Raw genomic sequence first — 12158 nt, 5'->3', positions numbered from 1 at the left:
ACAGAGAGAAATGGAGAGAGGAGGGGAAGAGAAAGAGGGAGAGAGAAAGACAGACACCTGCAGATCTGCTTCACTGCTTGTGATGTGACTCCCTGGCAGATGGGGAGCCAGAGGCTCCAACAGGGATCCTTTGTGCTGGTCCTTGTGCTTACTGCCATGTGTGCTTAACCCACTGTGCCACCGACCGACTTCCTCAAGAATTATTTAATCAAACAGAAAACTAAATAGAAAGCCCAGGAGAGTGGTCTGGGAGGTGGCTAAGGCACTGGACTCTCAAGCACGAGGTCCTGGGTTCAGTCCCCGGCAGCACGTGTACCAGAATGATGGCTGGTTCTTTCTCTCCTATCTTTCTCATTAATAAATAAATTCTTAAAAAAAAAAAAAAGAAAAAAGAAAGAAATCCCAGGAGAAAGCTGAGCAGTGCTCTGATAAAAGGGGGGGAAAAAAGCAAGCAAGCAAGCCCAGGAGTTGCTATAATAGGGCTATAGTTTTATTTATTTATTTATTTGCCTCCAGGGTTATTACTGGGGCTCAGTGCCTGCACCATGAATCCACTGCTTCTGGAGATTAATTTTTTCCCTTTTTGGTGTCATTGTTTTATCGTTGTTGTGGTTATTATAGTTGTTGTTATTGATGTCATTATAGTTGGATAGGACAGAGAAATGGAAAGAGGAGAGGAAGACAGGGGGGAGAGAAAGATAAGTTGGGTGGTAGCACAGCGGGTTAAGCACATGTGGTGCAAAGTGCAAGAACCGGCAGAAGGATCCCGGTTCGAGCCCCGGGTTCCCTACCTACAGCTGAGTCGCTTCAAAGGCGGTGAAGCAGGTCTTCAGGTGTCTTTCTCTCTCCATTTCTCTCTGTCCTATCCAACAGGATATCAATAACAACAATAATCATTACTACAACAACAAGGAAAAACAATAAGGGCAAAAAGGGAAAATAAATAAATAAATATTAAAAAAAGATAAAAAAAAAAAAAAGACAGAAAGACACCTGTAGACCTACTTCACCGCTTGTGAAGCAACCCCTGTACAGGTGGGGAGCCAGGGGCTCCAACCAGAACCCTTATGCTGGTCCTTGCGTTTTGTGCCATGTAAGCTTAACCCGCTGTGCTACCACCTGATCCCTATTTATTCATTTACGTTTTAAAATATTTATTTATTCCCTTTTGTTGCCCTTGTTGTTTTTTTATTTTTGTAGTTATTATTGTTGCTGTTGATGTCCTCGTTGTTGGATAGGACAGAGAGAAATGGAGAGATGAGGGGAAGACAGAGAGGGGAGAGAAAGACACCTGTAGACCTGCTTCACTGCCTGTGAAGCGACTTCCCTGCAGGTGGGGAGCCTGGGTCTTGAACCGGGTTCCTTAGGCCGGTCCTTGTGCTTTGCACCACCTATGCTTAACCTGCTACGCTACTGCCAGACTCCCTATTTATTTAATTTAAAAAAAATATTTATTTTATTTATTTTTCTCTTTTGTTACCCTTGTTTTTTTTTTGTTGTTGTTATAGTTGTTATTGATGTCATAGTTTTGGATAGAACAGAAAGAAATGGAGAGAGGTGGGGAAGACGCGGGATGGTGGTGGTGGTGGTGGTGGTGGTGGTGGTGGTGGTGGTGGAAATAAAGACAGACACTGTAGACCTGCTTCACCGCCTGTGAAGTGACTCCCCTCCAGGTGGGGAGCCTGGGGCTCGAACCGGGATCCTTAGTCCTTGGGCCAACTGCTCTTAACCCGCTGTGCTACCGCCTGACTCCCTTTTTTTTTTTTTATTTTATCTATTTATTTATTTATTTATTGGATAGAGATAGCCAGAAGTCGAAAGGAAGGGCGAGACAGAGAGGGACACCTGCAGCACTACCTCACCACTTGCAAAATTTTCCCCCTTCATGTGGGGACCTGGGGCTCGAACCCTGGTCTTTGAGCATTTCAACATGTGTGCTCAACCAGGTGCGCCACCAGCTGGCACATTTATTTACTTTTATTGTTGTAGTTGTTGTTACTTATGTCGACATTGTTAGATAGGACAGACAGAACTGGAGAGAGGAGGGGAAGACAGAGAGGGGGAAAGAAAGATACCTGCAGATGGGCTTCATGGCCTGTGAAGGGACTCTCCTGCAGATGTGGAGCCAGGGGCTTGAACTGGGATCTTTACTCAGGTCCTTGTGCTTTGTGTCACCTGTGCTTAACCGGCTGCACTGCCACCTGACTCATATATTTATTTATTTAAGAAAGGAGACATTGACAAAACCATAGGATAGGAGGGGTACAACTCCACACAATTCCTGCCACCCGATCTCCATATCCCATATATATATTTTAATGGAAATACTGATCAGCTATGATTTATGGTGATACTGGGGATTGAATTTTTTTGCATAACCATTTGTTATCTCCCTAGATTTATTATTTTTTTAATGAGAAAGATACACACAGAGGAAGACCAGAGCACTGTTTAACTCTGGCTTATGATGGTTTAGGAGATTGAACCTCAGACCTCAGAACCTCAGACATGAATGTGTTTTGTAGAACTATTGTTATCTCCCATACCCTATTATATATATATTTAAATATTTATTTATTTATTCCCTTTTGTTGCCTTTCTTGTTTTATTGTTGTAGTTATTATTGTCATTGTTTTTGGATAGCACAGAGAGAAATGGAGAGAGGAGGGGAAGACAGAGATGGAGAGAGAAAGATAGACACCTGCAGACCTGCTTTACTGCCTGTGAAGTGACTCCCCTGCAGGTGGGGAGCCCGGGGCTGGAACCAGGATCCTTACTCTGGTCCTTGTGCTTAGCATCACCTGTGCTTAAACCACTGCGCTACAGCCCAACTCCCCACCCTATTATATTTTTAATGCTGTGCTAGGGAATTAATCCTGCACCTCAAGTAAGGGCTATACCACTAAGCAGCCTCCACAGCCCAATTTTCTTTTTTCTTTTTTTCCTGTTTAAGATTTACTTATTTATTTGGGGTGTAGGATGAGGGAGAACTAGAGCATCACTCTAGTACTTGTAATGCCAGAAACAGAATTTGGGGCCTCTGGTTTGAGAATCCATTGCTTTGTTCACTCCTAGGTGCTGCTCATGCAGTGCCTGGATTCAAGCCTAGGGCCTTCTATATGGTAAGACACAAGCTCTACTGGTTGAGCCATCACCAGCCCCAGCTTCTTTTTTTTTTTTTGCCTCCAGGGTTATTGCTGGAGCTCAGTGCCAACACTACAATCCAGTGCTCCTGAAGGCCATCTCCCTCCCCCCTGCCCCCACCATTGTTGTTGTTGTTGTTGGATAGGAAAGAGAGAAATTGAAAGAGTGGAAGAGAGAGGGAGAGAAAGATAGACACCTGCAGACCTGTTTCATGTCTTGTGAAGTGACCCCTGTAGGTAGGAAGCCAGGTGCTAGAACTAGGATCATTGTAGAGGCCCTTGTGCTTCACACTATGTGGGCTTAATCCTGTACACAACTGCCTGACCTCCCAATTTATTTATAAATGAGAGGGAGGGAGAGAAGGAACTGAGCTTCACTCTGACACATAGGATACCTGGTGTTGAACTAGGGTCCTCACCCTTTAAGATTTTATCCACTGTTCTACCTCCTCCTTCCCCCACTCTTGCCCCCAGCATTAGTTTCTAACAGTCTGCAAGTCTTTTTTTTTTAATATTTATTTAATTTATTCCCTTTTGTTGCCCTTGTTGTTTTATTGTTGTAGTTATTATTGTTGTTGTTGGATAGGACAGAGAGAAATGGAGAGAGGAGGGGAAGACAGAGAGGAGGAGAGAAAGATAGACACCTGCAGACCTGCTTCACTGCCTGTGAAGCGACTCCCCTGCAGGCGGGGAGCCCGGGTTCGAACCGGGATCCTTATGCTGGTCCTTGTGCTTTGCGCCACCTGCGCTTAACCCGCTGCGCTACAGCCCGACTCCCCATTCTGCAAGTCTTATACTCTGCTTTTGTTGTTTTGTCTTTTTTAATTTTTATTTATTATAGAGACAGAAATTGAGAGAGGAGGAAAAGATAGAGACATTTGCAGCACTGCTTCACCACTCATGAAGCTTCCACCCCTGCAGAAGGGACCAGGGGCTTGAACCCGAGTCCTTGCACAGTGTAATGTGTGAACTTTACCAGGTACACCACTGCCTGGCCCCTTGTGCTCTGCTTTTGGCGGGTCCCATCCAGCCTCATCCCTTCCTAACTCCCTTGGAGCATGGGTCCACTCTGTGTCCCTAGACAGTATGTCTCTAGTCAGTTGGTTCTCTTAGCCTTTGGGGTCTTAGAGCTCTGAGCAGCTCAGTCTTTGATGAATGAAGAAATGAATGGAGCCTACACAGTCCTGGTTTGACTGGGTCTTTTGTAAGAATATGCAGAAGGATCCAGGAAATCATCACTATTAGGTTTCAAATACAACTGGCCTCCCCCTACCACTGCTCAACTTGGTTTATGGTAGTGCAGGGACTGAAGCGGGGGACTGGGAGCCTCAAAGCATGAATTGTCTTTTTGCATAACCATTGTGCTTATTATCCCTTTGCTCTTTTTCTTCCCCAGCAAGGAAAAGTACCTTTCTTGGAAAAGTCTCTCAAGCTTTTCTTCCAGATCTCACCTTCAATCTACTCAAGTGGGACAATTAGCCAACCCTGGGAGCTCAAGGGTCTTGGCCCTTCCCCCTTTGGCCCAAAATAACCTCCACCCCCACTTTGAGCAAATGCCTGGAATTCTTTCAACTGGAGGACAAAGCCTTTCATCTGCCAATTACTGATAAAGGGAAAATGCAAATATCCTTGGGGAAGGTGATCCATCAAGGGTTCAACATTTATGGAGTGACCACTTAGGACCAGGCTGCAGGGTAGGTACTCTGGGAGAGTCAGAGGGGAACAAATCCATGGACCATTCTTCTCCTGCCTCTGTGGTTTCCTCTTGGTTTGTAAAGGGAAACTAAATTAGGTGACTACTCAACCTCTTCCCACTCTGACAGGCCAGAAACTCCCCCACTGACCTGACATATGGACTGTTTTTATACTAAGGTACCTGCCCTCCACTCTTTCCCACCAGCTTTTGGGCACCTCATGAAGCTTCATGAGGAGAAAGATCTCTGGGAGGAAAAAATTACAATCAAGCATTTATTTTTCATCATCTCATTTTGTTTCACTTGGTTCACTTTTCAGGGCCCTTCTCTTGAACATGTTTCTTTCTGTGGAAGCAGTTGTGATGTCAGAATCAGGGAAGGCATGTGACTAAGCCCTAGCAATTTAAGATCTTGGGTGAATGGCTCGTCTTTCTGAAGTTTTGCAGTTTCCTGGTTAGCAAAAGAAGGAATAACAAGATTGTTTCCTTTCAAAGGTCTTTGTGAGAGAGGAAAAAATTGGCCCCTGATTCTTGACAGAGGTTGGAAGCAAAATCCCGAGAGTCACTAAACTAATTACACTAAGGTGAATTTCAGTTTGGAAACATTTTCATGTTTGCCGGCCTCATCCCTTTTTAGAAGATTTATAGCTGGTGGACATGGGTCAAAACAAATTTCAAAGGACTGTTCAGTCTCTGGGGAATGGGTGGGAACAAATATAGAAAGCTAGGGCAGGAAACTAAGGTGAGTGCAGAGGAGTTGTCTCTTAGGGTGACCAAGTGGTTTGTTCACAGCTGATCTTAGATGGGGAAGCCACTTCCTCCCCACATATCTGTCTGGGTGCCCTGTTGACTCTGAGACCATATGGGGGTTGAGCAACCATCCGGATTCATAGCTTCTCCAAGCCTGTTTCCCTATCTGCCATGTCAGGGCTAATGACCGAAATACATAGAAAAACATGCAATTTCCCCACCCAGCCCCATCCAAATCAGGCCTAGCTGGGTTGGAGGAATGTTTAGGGTGTGTTCCCACAACCCAAATGAACATATTTTAGAATGGAGCTATGGGACACACCACACTTAGGGTTCCAGTTCTGGGGGTGAGCACTGAGAACAAGTTGTGTGGTCAGGGAAATGCATTCAGTCCTAATGGTACCCCATGGATAGAGAGGATTCTGCCAAGACACGTCTTCTGTCAAGACGCCCTATAGGATTGATGAAGGGGCGTCCCAAAATTTCCCGCCTAGTCCTACAGCGCGAGTACCTTTCCATCAACTTTACTCCTGTAAACAGCCAATGAGGGCTTACCCTTCGCCAGTTTGCCAGCTGCGTTAGGAGGCGCCAGATCCGATTTTTCTGTATTTCACTCCTGAGCTAGCTAGTTCCTTCACTTGAAGAGCATAGGGACCTTTAAAAAAAAAGTCCAATTCCTGCTCCAAAACTTGTCGCCTAGGAAAGGACCCCACAAATGCGGGCAAAAGAATGTATGAAAGGCAACTTCTTCCGGTCAGCTGAAGTCTGCAAAGGCTATAAGTCTGGCTTTTATTTCCTGTACGTGTGTGTGTGTGTGTATGTGTGTGTGTATGTGTGTTGACTCTTAAGTCCTGGGAGTTTAAAAAGTTATGCAGTCCGCACAGGTATGGAGCTGCGCTACTTCCTTCCTTTGCCCCCAAATATTTCTCAGTCGGGCAGGTCTTCATGTGGGAGTCTGGTTAAGAGTTGTCTTCAATATCCCTCCCCCCAACAAACAAAGACATGCAGCAGAAAAGTAAAAAAAAAAAAAATTATAAATACAAAATGCTTTGAATTTAGGTCGTTCACATAGGGAATGAAGTGGGGTTGGTGGGTGGGTGAAAGCAAAGGAGGAGGGGTAGCAGGAGGAGGACAGGGAAACTGGGGGCAGGGATTTAGTTGGGGGGGGTCGGGATTTTTTTCCCTCTTTTTTTGGAGGGTGCCAGGCCCCGGGGGCTTTCACGCAAGCTAGCTCGGCTTGCATTTCCGCGCCTCCCGCTGAGGCCAGCCGTGCAAATCTGCACCTCCCTCCCCACCCCCTCCTCCTTCCCTCCCTCCCTGCCCCGCCATCTCCGGGATGCGCCCGCCGCCTGCAACTCAGCTCTCCAAAAGTCAGCTCTGCACACAACTCCCGGGCGGCGGCGGCGCCTGCGTGCAGAGGCACACTCGTGACCCAACAACAAAACAGCGATGCCAGGGCGCTAACGGCGCCGGGTGCCTCCCGGGCGCCCTCCATGCCCCACACCTCCTCGGGCCACCCCCGCCCCCCAGCCCGAGTCGAATGCTCCCCTCAACCCACTAGAGGGGCAGCGGGCTCTGTGCGCGATCGGCAACAATGTTTACGTTCCGGGGATTATGACGTCGACGCCTCCCCCCCACAACTGCTGAAAATGGTTTCCTAGGACTTTGCAAACGGATCTGCTTAAGTGTTGGTGCAAAACTTTGTAGATCTCGACTCTGGCTTGCTTTATTTATTTGTTTTTCGGCTTGTTTTCTTTGGTCTTCCCTCCTTCCCCCCCTACGCCAAAATGCAGGGGGCAGGAGTGTTGACAATTAATTGGTGAACTCTCCTAAAAAAATGGAGGCAGAGAAAGACTCTGGAAGAAGATTGGTGTGTAGCTTTTTTTTTCCCCCCAAATCTGTATCTGGTATATGATAGATCTATTTTTGTTGTTGTTGTTCTTGTTTCTGGCTACCTTTCCTTTCCTTTCCTGTATCTTGAAAGAGGACCGGAAAAATATATAATAAATTGCATGCAAAAGGAAGCAAGCAAGCAGCTTACTCCTCCAGTCCCTTGTGAGGCTCAGTCTCAGACACTTGAGTGGGGAGATGGTAGCCGGGAACGGCGCGGAGGGGTGGGGGACTGAGCAGACTCGGGGTTCTCCCGGGATCTGGGGGGCTGTGGGGCCGGGCGCTGTGCGGTGGAGGGAGAAGGCAGGGGATGCGGGGAGTTGTAGGGGAGTCTCCTTAGGAAGTGAGTGTGCGCGCGCGCTTGTGGGGAGATGAGGCAGCTGCTGGTGCGTTTTGGGGGTCTCCGCCGGGAGCTTTGTGGCGGGCCGTGTGCCTCTCCCCCTCCCAAACCTCGAAACCCCCCAACCCTCCCTTCTTACACTGGCGGGCGGGCGGTGGGGAAGGCTGGGGTCTCAGTTCTTCCATTTCAGCTTTCCAGCTTCCCCGGTAGCTCGGGGGAGGCTCCAGTGTTAGAAATGCCGCCGGCCCCGGGTTCCGGTTTGCTTGCTCCGCCGCGGCGGCTCCTCCCGGGGCCTACAAACACCCAGCTAGCCAGTGCGCCGAGCCCCCTTTTGGACTTACATAATCGGCTCCGGGCCAAGTGGACAAACCTCATACCTCACGGGGGTGGGGGGCAGAGGAGGTGACCCCCATCCTCCCTCCAAGGCCTCCAGAGATGCAGGAGGAGGGGAGTGTCCTGTCTGGGGACGCAGCAGGACTCTAGGGGTTCGGGCCCCTCTGGTTCCACTAATTTACAGCATCTTTAGATTTTCGCAAAGTTGATCGGGTCGTAGTTGTGGGGTGCAGGGGGCGCGCAGCTCCTGCACCTGTTCGAGCTTGTCCCAGGATGAGAGGCGGCCCCCCAGTAATGTTCCCGGGCTCTCTGGTTTGGGTCCCCGCAGCGTCCGATCGACCGCCAGAGATACGACGAAAACGAGGACTTGTCGGACGTGGAGGAGATTGTCAGTGTCCGAGGCTTCAGTCTGGAGGAGAAGTTGCGCAGCCAGCTGTACCAGGGGGACTTCGTACACGCCATGGAGGGCAAAGGTGAGGCGCCCCCTCTCCGGGCCGCCTTCTGCGCTGCGGCCCGGGCGCACGTGGGGAGGGAGCTGCGGGTGGCTGGGTTCGTATTTCGCGCCCGCGTCCCCCATTCCAGGGGATCCGGTGACGAAACGAGGCTGAGCACTAGGGGTGGCGAGGGAGGAGGGTTGGCTGGAACCGGGTCGTGGCCTAGGCCCAGCCAGCGCCCACCACCAGTCTCAGGGTGGGCAGAACCCGCGAAACAGCAGATGGAGCAAGCGAGGGGCGCACGGAGCGAGGGCTGGTGCACGGGTCCTCCCCTCCAGGACCCGGCCCATCTTTCGCTGCAGGAGGTGCGGCCGCCTGGCTGGAGCAAGCTGGAGCACCCCTGTGGCTTTGGGAGGAGACCCCCCCCATCCACATCCCCATGCCTGAAACCTCACAAACGCCATATCATTTCGTACTTATGTGCTGGCACCGGGGACGCTCCTCACCTCTTAACTGATACCTCAGTCCTGGGGTCTGCAGAACCCCCATTTGTCTATTTCCGTGCAGCCAGATTGGAGCAGTTAGTGTATAGGTGAGAGCTTTGTTGGCTAGAGCCCTCACTTAAGCCTGGAGACTCTAGTTCCTTGGCCTTGACGTTTTGTGGTGAAGAATGGGGTAATGGAGTGTTCACCCCTTAAACTTAAGTCTGAGATGCCTGCGTCCTGGCAGATAGCAGGGAGTATTTGGGCACCCTTCCTGAAAAAAGAAGGCCTTTTACCAGACCTGAGACTTTGAGTGGTCTCTAGAGAGTTCCCTCAGAAGTTGGGGAGACTTCTGGTGTTTTAGGGTGAACTTCAGGGCCTGAGTTTTCCCCTGACCCCAGTACTAGGGGTGTCGGTGTTGGCCCCTAGAGATTGGGGTGATGCTTTTGAGTCTCAGGCCTGTGGAGTTGGGGTTTCTGGAGATGCCCCCCCCTTATGTCCATGTCCTCACCCTCCTGAGGTTTGTAAATCCATTTTGAGCTCCCCTCCCTTGAGATATCTGAATTTCCTTTATGCTACTTCTTTTTCATCCTGTTTATCCCCTAACCCCCTTGGAAAACCTTTCCTTCTCTCAGAGAGTTGATAATGGTAGGCCTCCCGCCTCCAGGTTCTGGTTGAGTGGCTGGGCCTGAAGGGTTAGAAGAAACCTTCCAGGCTTTGCATGTGTGAAGTTTTTTTTTTTAAAATTTTTTTAGCCCATTGCTTCCTGGGGTGCTAGCCTTCTGTAGTGGGGGAGGAAAGAAATTCTTTCAGCCTGTCTGCTCTTAAGAACATTCATTGCCTACTAAGTCCGAAGGTCCTAAGGTTTATCTCAGCTGCATTTAAATTCGCTTATTACAAATGGGACTTTAATTCCTCTCCTTTCTTCCCCTTTTTACTTGGTCATTTGGTGAATCTCATGAGGGGAAAAAAAGAAAAGAAATGCTACTGCTTCCTAGTTATTTGTGAGGAATTCCCAGCCCTGGATCTCTGGAAGCTAAAGCTTACCCTGGGGGTGGGAGCTCCGTGTGTCCTTAAATCTGCTGTCCCCACTCTTTTCAAACAACAGGGCCCTAGGGTTTTGATGGTTAATTCAGATCTTGCCCCCAAACAGAAGGAGCCCTTAGCCTGGCTTCAAAATAGAAGCTTCTTAAACTTCTCTGCCTTTCAATCCTTAGGAATCCCCATTCACTGTGAACCCCTAGGGATCTGAGCTGCTAAGGTCGGGGCTTTCCCCAGCTCTGGGTTTTGTTCTCTGCCTCTCCTCTGAGCTCTTGGCCTCCTCCCCCCACGCTGCCCTGGTGAACTGCTTCCCTGGGGCAGGGACTTCAGTGGCCTGAGATCTCTGTCTCCCTTCTGATGGGCAGGGAGGAATGTGCCTGTGTGGGTTGCTTTAGTTACCTGAGTTTTGGGGGCTGAGAGATTTTATCCTACCCAGCCTTTGTCATCTATGGGTATGGTCTGATCATATCCCTTGCTTCTAGGTCTTAGGTCTCCTTTCTCTAGGGGCTTTTGATAAGGATTTTGGGATCTGAACCACAAAGAAAACTACCCTGTGGCCTTTCTTGGGGCCTCATTATGTCCTCGGGGCTCACCTTGTATCAAGGGAGCATCCTACTTCGTTATCCCACTGTAGCAAGTTTTGTGATGCTTTGCAGCAGAATTTCACTATTAAGACAACAAAGTTGTGTGCTCAGTTCCCCAGTTATTTTGGCACCAAATACACAGTTTCCAGTGAAATGCCCCCCACACCCCCCTTCACTGTGCAGGATATTACAATCAAATCTTCCCTGAAGCTCAACTACCACAAGAACCCTTCTCTTGCCCCTCTCTTCAGATTTCAGATACTCAGGTGATAGTCCTCACTTTTCTGAGTGGGACTCTTTTCATGAGTCCCTTCCCCAGCCCATGCTGGCCTTATGCTGTTCATTGACAAGTTCTGACCCGTGGGGCATGCAGGGAATGACTGAGTAGGCAGAGGAACAGATAGTTGGCATGGCTTCACTTGGGCTTTGCTTAATCCATTTCTCTGTCATTTTCCACTAGCCTTTTGCCTTGAAGCTGATGCCTTATCACCTTTGCCACTTCTTCCATTGTGCTTTCCTTTCCTAAACCATCAATTGGGATTTACTTACCCCTTCATGACTTAACCAACTTGTTTTAATTCCAATATCCAAACAGATTTCAACTATGAGTACGTGCAGAGAGAAGCTCTCAGGGTCCCCCTGGTATTTCGAGAAAAGGATGGATTGGGAATTAAGTAAGTTGCTGAAATCAATTTCTTCTTTCCCTTTCTTCCTCCTTAATACAGTTTCTAGCTTGAGATGAATTTCTTCTCTCCCATTTTCCCCACTTCATCTCTAAGAATAATTTTTCATTATTTGGGGATAGCACCTCCCTGTCTGAGGCCTGACAAAGGGGACTGGCATTTTTCAGAGAATTTGGGCAGTGAGGACCAGGGCACTTTAACACTGTTTTTCCTTCTGGCTCACTTCAGTCTTTCCTAAAGAGAAGTATACTCCACACCAGGGGAGGAAGGAAGAGGCAGAGTTATAAAGGAATTGCCCTACCTCTCAGCCCAGAGGCAGGATACCTGGTTATGGATTTTTACTCAGATCCTTTGGGATGCTGGACCCACAACTCCCCACTTTTCCCACTGAGTCTTGTTTAGTTTACATTCTCCTAGAGACCTGTCAGAGCTCCAGGTGGGGGAGAGATCCACAGGCAGCTGGAAGAACAGGTTTCTGCCCCTTGGGCAGGGGTGGGGAAGAGGCTGAGAGTGTTATCCCAGATTGCCTCCTTTTCTAGCATCTGCTGCCAGACTCGCTCAAGAGTCTTATTCCTGTAACTAGGAATTAATAGTGAATGTCAACACTGAATGAATGTTGTACGTTGACAAATCTCTGAGACTGGGATTCAGATACATGTGTCTTCTTTTTCTCTCTAAAGTTAAGAGTCCCTTTCACCTCCATCTGTATCAACTCCTATGTAGAGTGCTTTTTCTTTCTTCCTTCCTTTTTTTTTTTTTTTTCCATTTTGTTACTATTATTGTTG

The 12158-nt window shown here is 48.5% G+C and overlaps 1 protein-coding gene across 9 annotated transcripts in view; it reads left to right on the top strand.

Moving 5' to 3' along the window:
- The first annotated feature begins 7048 nt into the window (after positions 1–7048).
- The window catches only part of KDM2B (lysine demethylase 2B), a 151851-nt gene continuing 146741 nt past the window's right edge, over positions 7049–12158 (top strand). For 5 of the 9 annotated variants that reach the window (XM_060193139.1, XM_060193135.1, XM_060193138.1 and 2 more), the window contains exons 1-3: positions 7049–7456; positions 8478–8622; positions 11286–11364. In XM_060193139.1, the coding sequence (XP_060049122.1) occupies positions 7424–7456; positions 8478–8622; positions 11286–11364 (257 nt within the window). In that variant the 5' untranslated portion in view covers positions 7049–7423. Of the gene's footprint in view, positions 7457–7832; positions 7863–8477; positions 8623–8983; positions 9176–11285; positions 11365–12158 lie in introns of those variants that run through there. The other 4 variants (XM_060193137.1, XM_060193136.1, XM_060193140.1 and 1 more) reach the window with 3 other exon arrangements.

Source organism: Erinaceus europaeus, chromosome 6, assembly GCF_950295315.1.
Source record: "Erinaceus europaeus chromosome 6, mEriEur2.1, whole genome shotgun sequence".
NCBI classification, from domain to species: Eukaryota; Metazoa; Chordata; class Mammalia; order Eulipotyphla; family Erinaceidae; genus Erinaceus; species Erinaceus europaeus.
This window is presented reverse-complemented; position numbering and strand designations above follow the sequence as displayed.